Genomic DNA, 17,229 nt, shown 5'->3' on the forward strand with positions numbered 1-17,229 from the left:
CTTCTCAGGGTGTGTTTCCCAGATGTGTCCGCACAGGTGGGCAGGGTGGGAGCAAAGCAAGGGCCTGTCTCCGACCCCTGGCCCACTTTTCTCTTTGTACCCCAGCCCATCCTGCCCCAACGGGCCCCATATCCATTGTGCAGAGCGGAGACACATCCATGTGTCTGTGGTCTGTCCCGCCCAACTTTCCAAACTAACAGCACCCCTTTGACACAGTAGGGGACCGTGGTGAGCTCCCCAGGGTCAAGGACACCCTGGGAGAGGACCACAGGGGCCCTCGAAGGCAAGCTGCATCCTGGACAGCTGAGCAATGGCCTCCCCTGGACAGGATCTGAACAGTGTCTTCCATTTAGTCTTCGTCGTCATCCCGTTGGCTAACGCTTTCTCCAATGGGTAGGGACGACTTGAGCCCGAGGCAATGTCCAGGCGGAGCAGCCAGGAGGGCCCATCAGGAAGCAGAGCCCCACGTTCAAACCATCTCCTTCGCGCATCAGCTGTGGACCTTGGGCAATTTCTTAACCTCTCTGGCCCTCAGTTTTTCTATCAGTAAAATGAAGATTGCCTAGCCCTGGGGAAGGTTTTGCAAAGGTACCTGATAATTTTTCATATATGATGTGGGCTTCACAAGGCTGCTATGCTGAGGCCTGGCCTGGTGCGATCTCTCTCTTCATTTCTCTGTCGCCCCTCCCCACACTGTGCACACACATGCACACACATGAAGGCATAACACACAGCCCTTCTTGCTTTTTTATTCTGACAGTTTCCCCCAGAGCCACAGTTGCTTATTCAGACCTTCCCTGTGTCAGGAATCAGACCAGACAACTAGAACCATCCCTACATAGAAGGTGAAGGCCCTGCCTGCACAGACTGGTGTGTGGCCTGCAGCCACCTGTGTCCAATTCAGGGGCTGATCCAAAGCCTTTGGGGCCACAATGCCCCAGCCCTGGTCTTCACCCTCTGGTTTTGTCAGTCCTGGAGGTGACAGGTGGCTCCCAGTTTAGTTCAAAAGTAGGATGTAATGCCAGCAAGGCACAGAGCAGGTTTTCTATGATCCGGGCAGCCGGGTAAAGGAGGAGTCCTGGAGCCCTTGGTGGGTTTTTCAGGCTTTTAATGATCTTTCTGCACCATTTGAAATGAGGCAACCAGGTGCAGGGCAGGCAGGGAGGCCAGGGGGCCAGGTAGACCTCCTAGCCCCCGGCAGATCTTCACTCTCTTGGGCCTGACTTCTCTCTGGTGTCCACTGCACTGTCCTCTGCCTCCTCCTGTCCTCTGCTGCTGCCCTTATGTGCTCTGTCTCTTGGCTCAGGTGTGCCCACTCACGCATGCGCACACCCTACTCCGGAGGCCCCCATCAGGCGCGCGTGCAAAACCACAGGTGTCGATCATTGATGCTAGTGGCGGGAGGGCGGAAAAAACCTGATCACTTCCATTTACCCTACGTCAGGCTGCATTTCTCGAGCCCACTAAAAGCCCCACATAAGGTGTTGCTAGCAGTTCTTGCAGATGCCATGTGAAGTCAAATGGACAGGGGCCCTGGCCTGGGTCCAGTGGGGTCTTATGAGTGTTTCTCATGCCCAAAGCTGTCTCTACTGAGGTCACCAGCCACCCTGGTTTGTGGGCCCAAGCGGTTTTCTTCCATGCAAGACTCTTGGTGCTAAAACTGGGGTGCTAGGCAATCCAGGGCGGGTGGTCACCTCCCTTCAGACTGGGCAGCCTTGAACCCCATGGTCAGCAAAACTAGAAATCTCACATCGCCGTTAGCAGCCCTCGTTTCCCAAGGAAATATTATAGCATTTACTCCTGTTCGTTTCATAAGACATGTTGAAAAATAGCCATTCATTTCTAAATCCCTCTTTTCAGTCACTTTTAATATTCTTTTAAAAAGAAAGAAGGCAGGGGAAGGCTGTCGGGACCTCAGGGGCGCAGCACATACTTGGATGAAACCCAAAGGCGAATGTTTATTTCAGCAAAATTCATTCAGGGGCTTGAAAGTCAAGTGCGCAGAGATAACACGCACCTTTTCAGTCTAATGTAATGCCCTTTGCTGCCCTTGGCTGGCTCAGCTATGAAATGTCAGGCTCACACGTTCAGTGCTCCCGGGAATGTGACCCTAGAAACGTAAGAAGGGAGAACGTGTGATCGCAGAGAGGGCTGGGCTCCTCTAGGCCTGCCGGGCTCCAGGCTGGCCCTGAACGTGGGCTCTGGGGGTCCAGTTGTGTCCTCACGCTGGTGCCGCTCCGTCTTACCCCGCGCGACTGTCCCCCTGGCTGCGGGTCGGCTCCATCCTCCTTGCAAGCACACTTGCCATTTGTTCCTGCTTCAGCTCCTCACCCTGATGCCAGCACCAGTGTCTGGATCTCCCACAAGGAGCCTTCCTAGGGGTGGGGTGAGGAGGATCCATCAGCACCTTCAAATTCCAGCCCTGTCAACACTGAGTTCTCCTCTCACAAAGGTCACCTGCGCGGGGGCTGCATCCACAGGGCTTTCATCCCTTCATTGGCTCCTTCCCTCAGAGTCATTAGCTGTTTGCAGGACAAGCAGCGCATGGGTGTGTGTCTCTCTGCACATGGGTGTGTGTCTCTGTGCATGCAGCTGTGTGTACATATCTTCATGTGTGTGCATGGGTGTATGCCTTGCATGTCCTTCTGCAGTGCAAATGTGTGACACATGTGTGCACGATGTGTCTCTGATTGTGCATGCATGTGTGCACCTGTGTGTGCTTGTGTATGTGCACACATGATGCATGGGATGTGCTTGCAACTGTGCAGATGTGCATGCATGCTCATGAATGCATGTTTGGGCATGCATGTGCTTATAGTTGTGCACGTGTGCATGCCTGAGTGTGTTATCTCCCACTGTTTCAAAGTGGCCAAGTTTTGAGGTGCTGTTCCCACATTGCAGGTTAGCATATGTAAGTTTGAAAGCAGGCCAGGCCCAGGGTGTGTGTGTCAGCAGGTGAGCTTTGGTTCTAGCTGACCCAGGTTCCTACCCCATTTCTGCCACTTGGTAGCTGTGTGACCTTGGGTGGCTTGCTTGGCTCCCCTGCGCCCCATTCGCTCTCTGACAAATTCAGATGGGGACTGTGACCGGCATACAGGGGACCCTACGAGGTCAGCCGAGCAAGGCGTCAGCACAGGGGAAGAATGTTGGGGTGGGCAGTAGGGTAGAAACCTGGGGGTTCATCAGGTTGTTCCAGCCCTAACAGGTGAGGTCCTTGCCCTGCAACCTCTCTCTCTCCCCCCTTGTTGAAAAGTCAGGCTTTGGTTGAGAAAGTGGGAAGCTCCACGCACACGCTCTGCGGCCCCAGGGGTCCAGGCAACCCAGGAGGAGGACAAGGCTGCACGTGGTGGTCCCAGAGGCCAGTGGGGGTCCCAGAGGCTTCCAGCTTTCCGCCAGCTGGACGCCAATTCAAACCCCGGGGCATGGGGGCGCTTGCGTGAGTCCCTGAGGGCCAGCCGGAGAAACACCACCCGCGCCATCCACACCAAGCCGGGCCTCTTGCTCCAGGGAGAAGTGCGCTCCTGCTGTCTGTTAGCACCACACGGTGTTGGCCCGTCCCCCGAACTCATCCCCAGGATGTCAGCTTTTCATACAAAACCCAAGAGGCTTTGCTCTGAGGACGCTCTGGGACTGTCGCTCACCGTTGTCAAGGTCAAGCATGACATGGACTGTTCTTTGTTTCATCACGTGGAGAAAGGATCCTTCATTTTCTAGATTGCCAAAAAGTGGTTCGCCTGTTTTATCAAGAATGGGTATTGATTTAGCAAATGCCTTTTTAGTATTTGTAGAAATAATTCGAAGGCATTTCTCCTGTGACCTAGGGAGGCAAAGGGTCACTGGAACATCTCCTGAGGGCGTAAAAGCCACACATTGTCGCTCCTGGGTACATAACCTAGTGGCAGGACAATGTTTGTGAAAGGAAGGGAAAGGCACTTTCTCTGGGTGGGTGCAGTGCCATGGCCTACCCCAGCCCTCGCTCCCCGCGGCCAGGAGCCTTTGCGCTGAGCACAACCTGAACCACCGCACGTGGCAGCCCTGACGACGTGGGTACGGACTAGGGGCTGTCACCAGGCTTCCTAACCAACGGCCCGGACAGCTGTGAGTGACTGTTTCCCAGCAAGCACCTGGCGCCGCTGCCTCGCCGCCCGGCCCAGCCAGGAAGGATGGACGCGAGCCGTGAAGAACGCTGGCTCAGGCTTAGATAAGCCTGGGCTCGAGTCCTGGCTTTGTACTTTTGAGCCTTGGCAGCTTTATGGGCCCTCCTGAGACTCAGTTTCCCCACCTCTAAGGTGAGGCGCCACGAGAGTGGTACCCCCGCCCTCGGCATTCTTAGGGCGGTCCAGGGAGCTAATCATGCAGATCGGTGAGAATTAGGTTTGAAGAAGCGGAAAATCCTCAAAGAAGAATGATGTACTAGAAACAGGTTTATTTCCTTCCCATCCTCAACAGTCAGCCGCTGGGGTGTCCAGCATGGGTGTGGTGCCCCTTGAGAATGGGATTGTGATGAGGTCAGCGTGTGCTGAGGGGAGCCCTGAGCCGGGGAGAAACCCCCCAGAAAGCACGGGAAGAAGCTCTGCGTGAGCTCACCCGAATCGCTGTTGCCAGGGCCCAGGGCCCAGGGGCTCTTGCACCAGCAGTGTCACCCCAGCTCCATCCCCTCTTTTCCGCAGTCCAGGGGCCTGCCCTGAGTGGCTTCCTTGGCATCTCTCGGCCACAACACGCCTGGCTGGCGGGGTCTCCAGTTATGGAAATTCTTTCTCACAATTAAAAATCTTGAGCTAAGATGTAACTGTGCTGTTTGTATCCAAGGAAGTGCTAAATTTCCCTCAGCTTTGTGTAAACTTCCTTTTACTCAATCAGCCCAGAACTCATCTGGGGTCACAGGCTGCGAGACCTTCTGTGAGATTCTAAACTTAGCTGCCTCTCTTTCCCTCGTGCCCCAAATATGGTGCAGAGAGGGCCCGTGGTCTGGGAGCTGAGTCTGCTACGCTCACCCCAGCCTCCCTCAGCGCTGACCAGGAAGGGCTGGGCGGATGGGGTACGGGCAGAGGCTGAGGTAGGGAAGAGCAACCAAGAAGGGTCCCCGGGGGCAGTGGGGGCCCCCAGATGCTCCCTGGGCACCCTTTCTCCGTGCAGAAGCAGCGGCCTTCAGGGCTGCCTCGGGACTAGGGCGTGGGGAAGGAGGGGAGGCTCTGGATCCCGTGGCAGAAATGCCTCCGCCGCAGGGGCTCTGTGCGCCCCGCTGGACTGGCACAGCTCCTGCAGGGGTTACCCAGACTCAGGGGGGGCCCATGCTTGGTTTTTTCAAATCATCTGTTACATGTAAGTGACCGCCCCAAATGACAGTTCTCAGGCCTGGAAAAATCCGCAAGAAAAGGTGACCCTTCCACGCTGGTGCGAGCCGCTTCTGTCTCGAGAAGGGGACGCGTCGCCCCTGGGAGCCGCTGTCTGGGGCCTGGATCTGCGCCTCCACGCCGTGACCTGTGTATCCCCAGCTCTGTTACTTTAAGTGAGCGGGTTTCCCGGTGGCCGGAGCGGAGTGCAGTTGTGTTTTGCTGACTTACCACTAAAATGCCCAGTTGCTCGGAGCCAGTGGGAACCGTTCCAGCAAGACGCGAACAGGAGAAGCACGGCGAGAGCAGCGCTGCTGTTGTGTCTGCAGACTTGGTTGGGGACAGGGCGGGGAGCCGGGAGCCCCTGGACAGCCGTTGCAGCCGTCCTGCCACTCATGCCCCGCTTCATCTTGCCCCACGATGACGACAGGATGACGGGACAGAGGGTCGAGGTCTCACGTTCATGCATCTGGCGCTGCGGGTCGCCTGGACCCCAAAGCAGGACGACCTCTCTCGATGAGCCCAGGGGCCAGTGTGCCAAGCGCCCTCGGGACGGGGTGAGGGGGATAGGCAGTGACTCAGAAGAGTGGGGCTGGGCAGGGCAGCCCCCACGTGCTGTTGTGGGCCTGAGGGTGTGGTCTTGGTGCCGAGGTGGGCACTGGTCGACAGCACCGGCTCCCTTGGGCCCGGGACCTGCTTTAGTGTCGGAATAGTCAGGCTGAGCTTTCTGGATTGGATGGAGAAGTCAATCTATGCACAGCAGCGGACCAGGACATGGCTTGTGGGCACCTGTCCGTCTGCTAACCTCTCAGTCGGCTCCAGCAGGACCCCACGGGCGAAGCATCCTATGGCAGGAAAGCGGGGACACCTCTCCAGACTCGGCACTCGGGGCAGTGGTTTGAAGTTGAGCCAAGGTCTGTTTGCTGACCGCCCCGCAAGGTGGGCTCAGGTGGCTTCCCTCCTTTCGCTGGCTGTGAACCAAACCTGAGGTGGAACCCTGGCCCCGACACTGTGGGTCTTAGACACTGACAGTCGAGTGGTGCCACCTGCTGGCCCTCCAGAGGGCCCTCGTGGTCGGGGTCCTGGGTGGTTGGTTCTCCGTCCCAGGTTCACTGCAGTTTACTAGCCTGTGGCTTAGCATCTTCCTTAGTTGTAAAAGGAAACAGCCCTGGGGCAACAGGTGGGCCTTAGATGCTCCCCCTTGGGCAAATTAGACCTTTCTGGGCTTTGGTTTCCTTACCTGTGAGGTGACAATGCTAATTTCTTCCTAAATGAGCAGTTGGGTGCGTGTGGGGGGGTGTCAATAGGAAAATGCATGCCAAGCCCTTGGCAGACTGTCTGGGAAATAGTCACAGTAGCAACGCCAGCTGCTGTCCTGGTGGGACTTCCAGCCGCGGAGGGGCGGCCTGTGGGATCAGTCCTGGCACCTGGTGCCCATCGGGACGGTGGTGGGGGCGGTTGCCTGCAAGGGGAGGTTCCAGAGGCTTCTGAGACCCAGCAGCACTCAGCACCCTCTAGGCTGCTGTGCTCTGAGCCTGGGGCAGCTCTGGTCCTGCTCGAGGGCACATCCTTCACTGAGGAGCTGCCAAGGACGGTGGTGGTTCAGTTTGCAGGGTGTTAGGTGGCGTCCAATTTTACTCCTGGCATCCTGGTGTCCGTGAAATCACCCTCTGAGAGGGCAGGTGACGTGAAAGGACCAAACTGCAGCCCCAGATCGACACGTAGTCTCTCGGTCTCCTTCGATGATGAGCTGAGGACGAACTAGATTTTGAAGATGACAGTGACTCCACGGCCGCACTTAGCTGCCTCTGCCTGCCGTCTGGCACGGGGACCTCAGCTGACGAGTGCACTTGGCTCTACCCTCATTACGGATGTGAGCAGCCATGAGGGTGTCACCCCCTCCCCAGTGGGAGGGAACTGACCCAACTGCTCGAGGAGCAGAGCAGGCGAGGGGACGTGCCCCGCCTGAACAGACAGCAGGGCGGGAGGAGTCTGTGTGTGTGAGTACTTCACAGGACTCGGGGATGCTAGCAAGCTGGCGGTTTCTCTAACCCAAAATGAGGGCCCCACCCTAACCCTAACTTTAGTTATATTAAGCAGTAGAGTGACATTTTTCTCCTCTGGAGTCCATAAGCGCTGGCAGCCGGGGAGTAGCGGTTCTTGAGAGGATCCACGGTGACGGTGGGTATCCGCGAGGCCAGGCGGACGCACACACCTCGCATCGGCAGGCAGGACGGGCCCCAAGTGACGCTAAGGACCCTTCTGCAGACTTTGCCCTTTTCAGGGAGACATTTTAAACTACTATGAAATAGAAGTAAATTTGATTTTACAAAATTTGACAATTGACCAAATATACTATCAAGTTGCAGAGTAGCTACAACCCACTTTAGAAAACATTGTTTTGGGGCCTCTCTGGTGGCGCAAAGGGTTAAACACAGCACTATGAAGCAATACGCAGCCTCTGCAGCAGGAGTTCGAACCCGGCCGGCCAGGGAGCATCCCACATGGCACAGCAGACCTCTCCTGACTCACCCACTGCTCAATCTGCCTGTTCTGTTCCCAACTCTGTCTCTGGTGAATCCTCTCACCCCCCGCACCTCTGGCCTGTAACCCCAGCTCTTGTATGCATAAATAAATAAATCTTAAAAAAAAAGAAAATACTGTTTTGGGGACAATAGAAACCCTAGCAGCTGGCCGGGGCAGCAGCCCTAAGTAACCTGGGAGGGTGGAGGCTGCCATAGCTTCAGCTCTTAACAGCCAGGGGAACTCGGCCCCAGGGGGGACGCAGCGCAGTGGCTACTGGGGAGGCTAGGGCAGGTCCTGTCACTGCATTTCCTCCAGCTCAGGGCAAGCTACAGCCCAGAGGCAAGCAGGACAAGACTTCTAGGTCGCTCCTGGCCACACAGACCACCTGGGAGATGTCCCTGAGGTGAAGTGTCCGGGCTGTGGGAACGAGTTGGAGTGTTTGCATTCAAGGTGTCCTAGAAAGTTGGTTGGGATTACAGGGAGCCAGTGTGGACTTGGCTCTACCAAGTGGCTGGATGGTCACGGAGTCATATACCACCCAGTGGCCCTGGGTGCACCTGGAGTCTGCAGAGGCCACGTCAGAACCTGCAGCCATGGTGCCTGCTCCTCACCACGATCCTCGTTTGTCTTCAGGAAAAGCCAAGTCACTACACAAGAGTTTGTTCAGTTTCTAGGTTAGACCAGTTGGGCCACTCAATGACCAGCACAGGCGGAGCTGGACTCCTGGGACAAAAGGCCAGTCGGGTGTCAACATGGAGGTCAACTTCACCTTGGGAGCTGGGAGGTGCAGGTGACAGTTATCCCTGAGAAAGTTACACTTGAGGCAGGTCACAGGAGCCTGTTCCACAAGGAAAGTTGAGTCTACGGGATCGCGGGGCTGAAGGAAAATGAGGGATGTGGGCTGACAGTGGGTGGCGGCCTCTAGTGGCCACTCCAAGGCCAGACTCAGCTGAGGAAAAGAACTTTCCAGTTCCTCCAGCACAGCAGCTCTCATAAGACAACAGCGTAATCAGGAAGGAAAAAAAATATATAATAATTGTAATCTTACAAAAATTATGATTGGAATTATAGCTGTAGAATTTTGTCAAAGAAAATCTTCCAATAGTTGTCCTGAAATAAAAATAACTCAGGCCGACTCCTTTGAGGAATAATTATGAAATTCCAAAACCTTTAATAACTTTTATTTCAAAAATTCAAACTAAAAGAAAAATGAGGAAAGCTAGAAATTTCAACATCTTTCACAGAGGGTTATGGGTCTCTATTATTATTATAGTAAATATTATTACTACTATTTTGCCTAAAGAAAGCTGAACTAATATTTTTGAACGCTTCCACAGGTGAACTTCATCTTGGCCTCCACTTTATGTCTTTTACCCCATGAAAATGTCTTTTCAAAGCAGTGTTATCTGCCCACGGAGAATTTAAACAGGAGTCGTCATCAGCATTTTCTTCCAGTCTCTGGAAATAAAAGCTTCTTACTCAGGAAGGCATTTCAGGAGAGTGTTACTGCAACATACAGCCTGGAGAAGGAGCCCATGCCAACCCCCTGCCCCCTGCCTTCCCAGAGCAGGACACAGAGGGAGCCCTGGAAGCTGAAGCCATTCTGTATTCCCTACCCTGAGTGCCCCCGACTCTGGGGAACCTGCTGAGTGTTACCTTGAGCTCTTCCTGGCGCCTGTGGTAGTGCAGCATCAGCTGCTTCTGCTCCTCGCTGCTGATGATGGGCTCTCGGGCCGGAGCTCCCTGTCCCCTCTGCAAGAAGAAGAGCAGGCTGGGGACCCTGGCGCTCCGAGAGGGCGACCCAGGTGGTGACCCAGTGGGCTGCCAGCTGCGCTGCCAAGTGGCTGCACGTTTCTTATCGTCCAAAGTGAACCCCCAAGGGAAGTGGGGTGTCAGGCTGCAACAACATCCTGCCCAGGCCACTCCCAGCAGCCACTGCAGGCCCACGGAAGGGACAGAGCGAGGGAGAGGACCTGGTTTCCCCCACATGACAGAAATGGCTCAGAAGCGGGACACAAGCGGCCCGGCAGGCCCACGCCTGAGTCTGTTCTCACCGGGAACGCTTTGCAGGGAAGATGGGGCAACTCAGGCTCCTTCCCGCCTTCCTGCCATCAGCCTCCACAGGCACCGCCTGCGGCCTTGCTGGCCTCCCAGGCCGCGCCACCACACATGGTATCAGGCTGGTGCAAAAAGTGGAGCATGGGGCAGCACCTCGGATTATGGATCCCTGGGCTGAGAAGCCAGCGAGCGGGGGGCGTGCACACCCGTAAATACAGACAGGGTGGGGCGGAAAGTAAGAGGAGCTTCTCAGTCGCTGCCTCCCTGCCTGCTGGTCTGCCGCTGAGTCTGGTCCCCGGATTCAGCATTAAGGGCCTGTCAAATATACCAAGGCTCCAAAATTCTTTTCACCTGCGGCCTGGGACGCCGCACAGCGCCCTTCCTTCCCAGCTCCAGGATCAGTGCTTTGGAAAGCATCACATCACCGCCTGGGTTGTGGTTCTCATTTCAAGAGGCATTTTTATTTACTATAAAATTAGGTTCATTTTTAAAGTTGAAACTAATATGACCTCTCTGCTCCCTCTAAATTAGAACAAACTCCAGATACTGTCAACTCACACTGTCTTCCAGTTTCTGCTGGTGTATAAAGCAGGGAGCTTTAGTTTACACCTGGGCCAACAGGAGTAAAGTGTTTGCAGAAGGACTTAAGTTTTTCAGACTATGGTAAATTTTTATCTGTTTGAAAGAAAATAATCAAAACCCTTGTCTTGGAAAGCAAAGTCCTCACCTGCTGGATCTTCACGATGATTTTGGTCTTTTCATTTTTGCCCACATAGTCAGAAAGCTTCTTTGTTCTCCTCAGCTCCTTGGCCGCCCACCACAGCTGTGCCTCCGACTCCTGGATGACACTGAGTCCGGCCTGGGGCAGAGAGAAGCCCTCTGAGGCGACCAGGGCCCCAGGGCCACGGTGCCAGGTGGGGTGCCCCCAAGGGGGAGGTTTGCAGCCTGCCCTCCCTGTGCCCCAAGTGCCCCAGGGAGCCCCTGCTCAGTTCAGCTCCTGCCCTGACTCAGTCCCCTTCTTGCTCTGGAAAGGGGGGTGTCCTAGCACCTCACGTGCAGCCTCACCCCTAATATAAGCCTGTTAGAGGGATTTCCAGGAGGTGGCGAGGGAAGAACATGGACTCCCGCGGGGTTGTACGGACAAGGAGTCCTCACCTAACACCCACAGGTCTTTGGCAGCTGTGGACGACATAGAAACAAAGCAGTTCCTTGGACAAACTTCAGGGGTTTATAATCCGCGTTACCAGGACACGACACGGAACCTGCTGTCACGGCTGAGCCGCCTCTGCCGGTGGGAGGTGAACTCCCCTCACAGGAGACCCAGGGACACTGACCTGAGTTCCCGACAAGTCTTCTTTATTTTCAAACTCCATCCGGATGGGATCGTAGGGCGGCAGCCCCATGGGGTAAACGATCATCACGGCGCCTCGCAGCTGGTCCAGGGCATCTCTCGCCATCTCCAGGGTGACGCAGACACCGGCTTCCACTTGTTTCTGGAAGAGTCAGGCGTTGCTACCTGGCGCCGAGCCAGCCCATCAACTGTCATCAAGTTCATGCACAGGCCCAGCCTGAGTCTGCCCGAGCCACAGAAGGCATCATACAGGCTGGCCACCCTGCCAGGGGCGGAGCCTGGCCCCCCGGCCCGGGTCATAGACTAGGAGCAGCCCAGAGAGCAGCCCACCGGGGTGCACAGAGACTGTTGGGGCTCAGGAAACAGGAAGCACATGGAAGGGGAGGCAGCTCAGGGGCCATAAGACACAGAGTGGGGCTGAGGCTGGGGCACGGGCTTCAGGACAAGCATCAGCGAAGACAAGCAGGTAGCAGTGGAGCCCACTCTGCTGGACCTGGAGGCTGGAGCGCCTTCCAACAGCCAGAGCACTGGGCCTTACTGTGAGGCCCTGGGCAGTGAGGGGCTTCTGGGGAAGGAGCCAGGAGGCTGGGAGGCCCACTGGGCAGAGGTTGCTGACCGGGGAAGTTAAGTAGAGACCTGGTAGCTGGCTCCCAAGGGGAGCGAGGAAGGGAGTGTGCACTCTCTCCAGAACCAGCGTGAGCCACACGGGACGGGTTCCAGGCCAAGGGCATAGGACTCGCTGCTCTGCTTGCTCTGACCCCAGCTAGCCACCCCCCAGGCCAGGCTGGTAGGTGAGGGGGGCTTGGGGCTGCATCGCTGGACAGCTGTCGCCCTGGCATGCTTCCCAAGGGGGTCAAGGCGATAGCCCTGGAAGTCAGTGGCCACTCCGGAGCGCTGCAGAACACTGGCGGCCTCTCTGTAAACTATGAAATACTTCCTAAAAGTGGACCCAGCAGAGGGAAGACCTACACCAGCGAGGAAAGAGTTTCCCAGGGGAGAGAGTGACAGTGGCAGTTCAGGACACCATTTTCCTCCCATCTTGTGAGACGTGCTGATCTGATCACGTGTTCAAAACTACTATCAAAATGCTTTTCAAAGCCCCTGTGGTCAAAGGCTCTTGGCGAGCACGGGCGCGTGCCAGGGCCCCTCCAAGGGCCTCCGGAGCCTTGGCAGCATAAGGAGGCCCGGTGGGAGAGCTTGCTCTGAAACACCTGAAGGGTCAGTTAAGAGCCTGTGGGATGTGGGAAATTCTGGTTTAGAAACAAGTTTTGCCCAGTGAATCGGGAGGGGCGGAAGAAAGGGCAGGCGTCCGCTCGGATCTGCAGTTGAGGGCGGACGCAGCTAATGTCACCGACACGTAAATAAATGCAACTGATACAGAAACCAACTCCTGTACTCCTCAGTCCTTTTCTCCCTATACGCCGCCTGCCTGTCAAGACCGATGCATGTTTTGCCTCTGAAATAGTTTTTGTATAAATACTTATGATGATCACAAAAATCTGCTCATGTCAAACATCTCATGTCAATGGCGTGTCTGCAGCCTCCCGGTCTCGCTTTCCTAAGCTCCTCTCAAGGGCAAAGGAATAAAATCACTGCACAGATTCTTAGTTGACGTGGGAACCCCATTAACACACACCGGTTACTTATCTGATCTCAATGAGGACTCGGGACCTTGGTCACAATTTTGAAGACAAGCCAGGGCCCACCCACCACGCTTGCTTCCTGGCCCCAGGAAGGCTAAAAAAACTAACAAGAAGCGGGGGGAGGCTAGGAGACACCAGAAGCCAGATACGGAGTCGGTGTCCTACACAGTAAGTTTTAAAGCATCATTTAAAGAGCGAACCTTAGAGATTATCGCTTTGGCCTCTTCGATAGTTTTCTTCAAGACTTGCTTCATTTTTTCATTTGGAGCTGTAAAAAGCAATGAGGTAAGTAGGAGACAGACAGCTTTAAAACTCCTCTTCAGCACCTGATTCCTTTGTCGGAGTGGGGAGCAAGTGAAATGAGAGCAGGTTCACGAGCGGAACTTGGGGGAGGGACACAGGGTGAAGCAGTCGGGGAAACCCTGTCAGATGGGGGAATCCTGGAGCGGGCGCGGCACCAAAGGTCAGAGTACAGAAATGAAGGGCGCTGGGCAGACCGAACCAGGCAGCGGCCCCCAGTTTGCCCACCCCAGACAAGAAAAATAAGTCATCACCTTAAAGTTTAGAAGCAATAACAAAAAAAACCCCCAGAAAGACCCAAAACTAGGGGAGATAAGGCAAGTTCAAACCTTGCATTCCTACTAAGTCAAGAATATTAATCAGACATTGGAAACACTAGAAATGGTTAAGAAAATAAGGGTTTAAAGAGGACTAATAAACAGGTCACCGGTTCGTGGGAGATACCGTACTTTCTGTCACTGATGTGATTCCTTCTCAAAAGCCAAGGTGCTCTCTAGGTTGAGAGTGAGTTTAGGTATGAAAAGATTTTTTTTTTTGGTGGGACCCTCGCCGGCGGCCGGGGAACGAACCGGCGTGGCAGAGGCTGCGGGCAGCCTCGCAGCCCAGTGCTCAACTGCTGCGCCACCAGGGGAGGCCCTAGGTATGAAAAGATTTAACCGGGCTTAACATTGGAAAGAAATAATACCAGAGAGTCCTATTATCTTCAATATTAAAAAACCTTTCTTTTAGACTGCAAAGGCATTTTTGTATTTCTTCTGCTTCTAACAGGCCTCAGGGGCACGGCAGATATTGGCCTCTGAGCGGGGATCCCTATGTGGGTTAATGGCCATCAAAGTGGACTCTCAGCCTTTTTGTTTCCAGTGCCTCGTGGCCAGCTACATATTTCTCAGTGCTCTGCCCGGGGCTACCAGCCTGAGCACTACAGAGAGACTCGTCCTCAATTCAAGGAGACCCTGTGTGTGCAACACTCGTTCCCTGTACGCAGAATCCCTAACTAAACCCCAGCAACTGCCAACCACACAAACACCCTTAACACACTTTCAACGACTGGCCTCCCAAACTATCAAGTTGAACCATATTAATTGCCAATTTTCAACCATTTTTGACCTGCACTAATGGTGATTCACATGGCATGTATTTAAAGACAAACTGCAACTTCTAAGAGTAAGGAGGCGGATGCTTCCTTTCTCCAGCAGAGTCACCGTGGACTACAGTGTTACCATAAGGAGTTGGATGGTCGAGTCCTCTGACTGCGCAGGAATGCTGAGATCAGGTTTTTAACTTAAGAACTGTTTTCCTACGTATTGGCCTATTCAGGCCAGGACATGGAAGAGAAATGCCACATCACCTTGCCCGTTCCTTCGTCCAATGTCGTCCTTTTTAAATACGGGACCTCCGCTGGGGACACACTTTTCACCCCATTCATCTCTTAGTTTCAGTTCTTCAACCTGCTCATCTGTCAGTCCTTGCATATTAGGAGGGAGAAATACACCGTGTTCTGCCAGTTCTTCCATCTCTGAAAAATAAGAGAAGGTTTAACATCCTAACCACAATTGGCACCCCATCACCTTGTACCCTACTGAAATGTGAGCTCCCTGGAGGTCAGAGGTCATGTCCCTCAGCTACTATTTAACACTCAGATGCCATTAGCTATGTGGCTGACCTGTCCTTGAGCTCTGATCAGTGGCCAAAGGTTTGTCCTCAGTCAACAGAAGCTCAGGGGGCTCAGAAGCTGGCCCGCGGTCACAGGCAGCCCAACTGGAGATCCTGTTCTGACTCTGTGCTGTGTTGTAATTCATGGTACTTGGAGACACAGCTCAGAATTCACCTAAAGTGTGAATATCCTTATAAGACTACAATTTCCAAGAACAATCACACAGGTTTTCTCTCATTTAACTTAACCTTGGGAAGAAAGCAGGACAGTTATCAGCACCCCATTCTCCCTGATGCTATAGCTCTATCACCTCTGGCTGGCTCGGACCACACAGCTATTACTTTATATAAAAGTCACATAATTTTTTAAAAAGATTTATTTTTATTTCTGCATACAAAGCTGGGGGTAGGCCAGAGGTGCAGAGGGTGTGTGTGTGTGTGTGTGTGTGTGTGTGTGTGTAAGAGAGGATTCACCAGAGACAGAGTGGGGAACATAACAGGTGGATCTCCTGAAATACACTGCTGAGGGGAGCAGTGGGAGAGACAGAGAGGTCTGCTGCGCCATGTGGGTCAGCTCCCTAGCCGGGGATCGAACTCATGCCTCGGTGGCTGGTGACAGCCTGATAGTGCTGAGACTTTAACCCCTGCGGCACCAGGGAGGCCCCCAAAACTTCACATAATTTATAAATAAATTATGTATCCTGGTCAGCGGGTGAACTGAATAACTACGAGACTCCATGCCTGCTTCCTAAAAGTTGATAGTTCTCCAAGGTACAAAAACCCTGGGTGTTAGGTATAGAAACACAAATAACACCAAGACCACACCTGGAGTGCCATGTGTCTTCTGTCTCATATAGCAGGTCACTTACAATTTAAAATGCATTAAAATAAAAAACGCAGTTCCTCAGCCAAGCTCCGGGGCCACACCATGCTTGGCTCTCCAGTGGGGAACACTGCCCTCCAGAAGAAGGTGCCACTGGACTCCCCTGCCCTCAGGAGTCAGGGCAACCCAAGTAGTGACAGGAGACAGGACACCACTAGCGAACACCAGGCTCTCGCCCTGTCTTCTCACCATGAAGCGCCAAAGCAGGGAGAGTCATCCCCCAATGTGCTCCAGCTCAGAGGACTCCAAATGTGAAATTCACATTTCAAACCACCTGTGACCACTTTTCCCCCTGTAACAGGGTGGTCCCCAGGAAAGGGGGAGGTTCCAGGTTCCCTGCCCCACCCAAGGGAGGGTGGAGCTGAGCAGGGAGAGAAGAGGCTGCAGAGGAGACTGAGGAAGGAAGGAAGCAGGTTGGAGCCAGAAGGAGACCTGGAGGAGGCGCATGGAGCCTAGAGACACGTGAAGAAACTGTGCTTGTCTTTGGTCGTGGATGGGGTGACACAGATGTAGGTGAGACCCGTGGGGAGGTGACCATGGCAGCTTTTATCTTGATTTTGATTTTGCTCTTTTCCTTCCGGGCTTGTCTGGTTGTTTCCTTTTCTGTGGGTCCCCACTGGAAGGTGCTTTAGACTTGAGACAGGCTTTGGGGCCTTGCTCTGGGCCAATCTTGCTTGGGTGGACTTTTACCCCCAAGGGGACGGGTAGCTTTGGGTGCTTGATTTAGAAACTAGACTCTTTGCCTTTCCTGTATTGTTTCCTAGTTGTATTAAAGTTCCTTCCCATTAAAGTCTCATATATTTTTGTGTTGATGTGGCGGATGGCAGAACCCATTTAGAATAGGCAGGTTTGGGGGGCCTGGGGTGCCCCTCTCCCTGCCCTGTAACACCCCTTCTGCCCCCCGCGCTGGTTTGCTCGCAGCGCCCCGTCCCGGCTCGGGGGGCCTCGCAGCGGTCGCCCCCTTCTCCCCGGCCCGGGGGCATCTCTGGTGACCAGCCCGGCGTCCCAGCTCAGTCCCGGCTGATGCAAATGTTCACAAACCTGGTTCTCGCCCCCAGCCTGCCCCTGAAAGCCTCGGGGTGCCGTCCTTGTCCTCAGTCCCGGAAGGCCCGGTTTCTCCTTCCCCCACTGAAGCCGGGGGTCCGGGCCCCGCCCCGCCCCGGCTGCCCAGCCCGGCCGCGCACGGCTCCCCAGGCCCCGCTGTCCCGGCTGCGCCCAGCTGAGCCTGGTCAGGCTGCCCCCCAAACTCAGCTGGGTCTGGGCTCCCCAAGCCCCAGCCTGGCCGCCCCCCGCCCGCCGCACCTGAGCAGACGCGCTGCACCTTGAGCCGCGCGTTGTACACTCGGGCCACCTGCGCCGTGAGCGCCTCCAGCTCGGTGCCCCCCGGCGCCTGCAGCAGGAACTGGCTCTCGTCGCCCCTCTTCACGTGCAGCACCACCATGGCGCCCGCGGCCCGCCCGCGGCGAGGGGGTCCCGCAGGCG

At 54.9% G+C, this 17,229-nt stretch overlaps 1 protein-coding gene across 3 annotated transcripts; it reads right to left on the reverse strand.

The window, feature by feature from the left end:
- Window positions 1-9,203: 9,203 nt before the first annotated feature.
- Window positions 9,204-17,188, reverse strand: LOC311169985 (cilia- and flagella-associated protein 298; the record flags this gene model as incomplete). Of its 3 annotated transcripts, XM_084232290.1 has the most annotated exons (7): window positions 9,204-9,317; window positions 9,516-9,611; window positions 10,645-10,776; window positions 11,252-11,410; window positions 13,112-13,179; window positions 14,560-14,727; window positions 17,050-17,188. In XM_084232290.1, 7 exons carry the CDS (start codon window positions 17,186-17,188, stop codon window positions 9,204-9,206), a joined length of 876 nt encoding a protein of 291 aa, XP_084088416.1. The 3 variants fall into 3 exon arrangements, with proteins under 3 accessions (XP_084088416.1, XP_084088417.1, XP_084088418.1); XM_084232291.1 differs by lacking the exon at window positions 9,516-9,611; XM_084232292.1 differs by lacking the exons at window positions 13,112-13,179; window positions 17,050-17,188 and having other exon boundaries at window positions 14,560-14,637.
- Between the last annotated feature and the right edge of the window lie 41 nt (window positions 17,189-17,229).

Source organism: Talpa europaea, assembly GCF_964194135.1.
Source record: "Talpa europaea genome assembly, chromosome: 4".
Taxonomy (NCBI): Eukaryota; Metazoa; Chordata; class Mammalia; order Eulipotyphla; family Talpidae; genus Talpa; species Talpa europaea.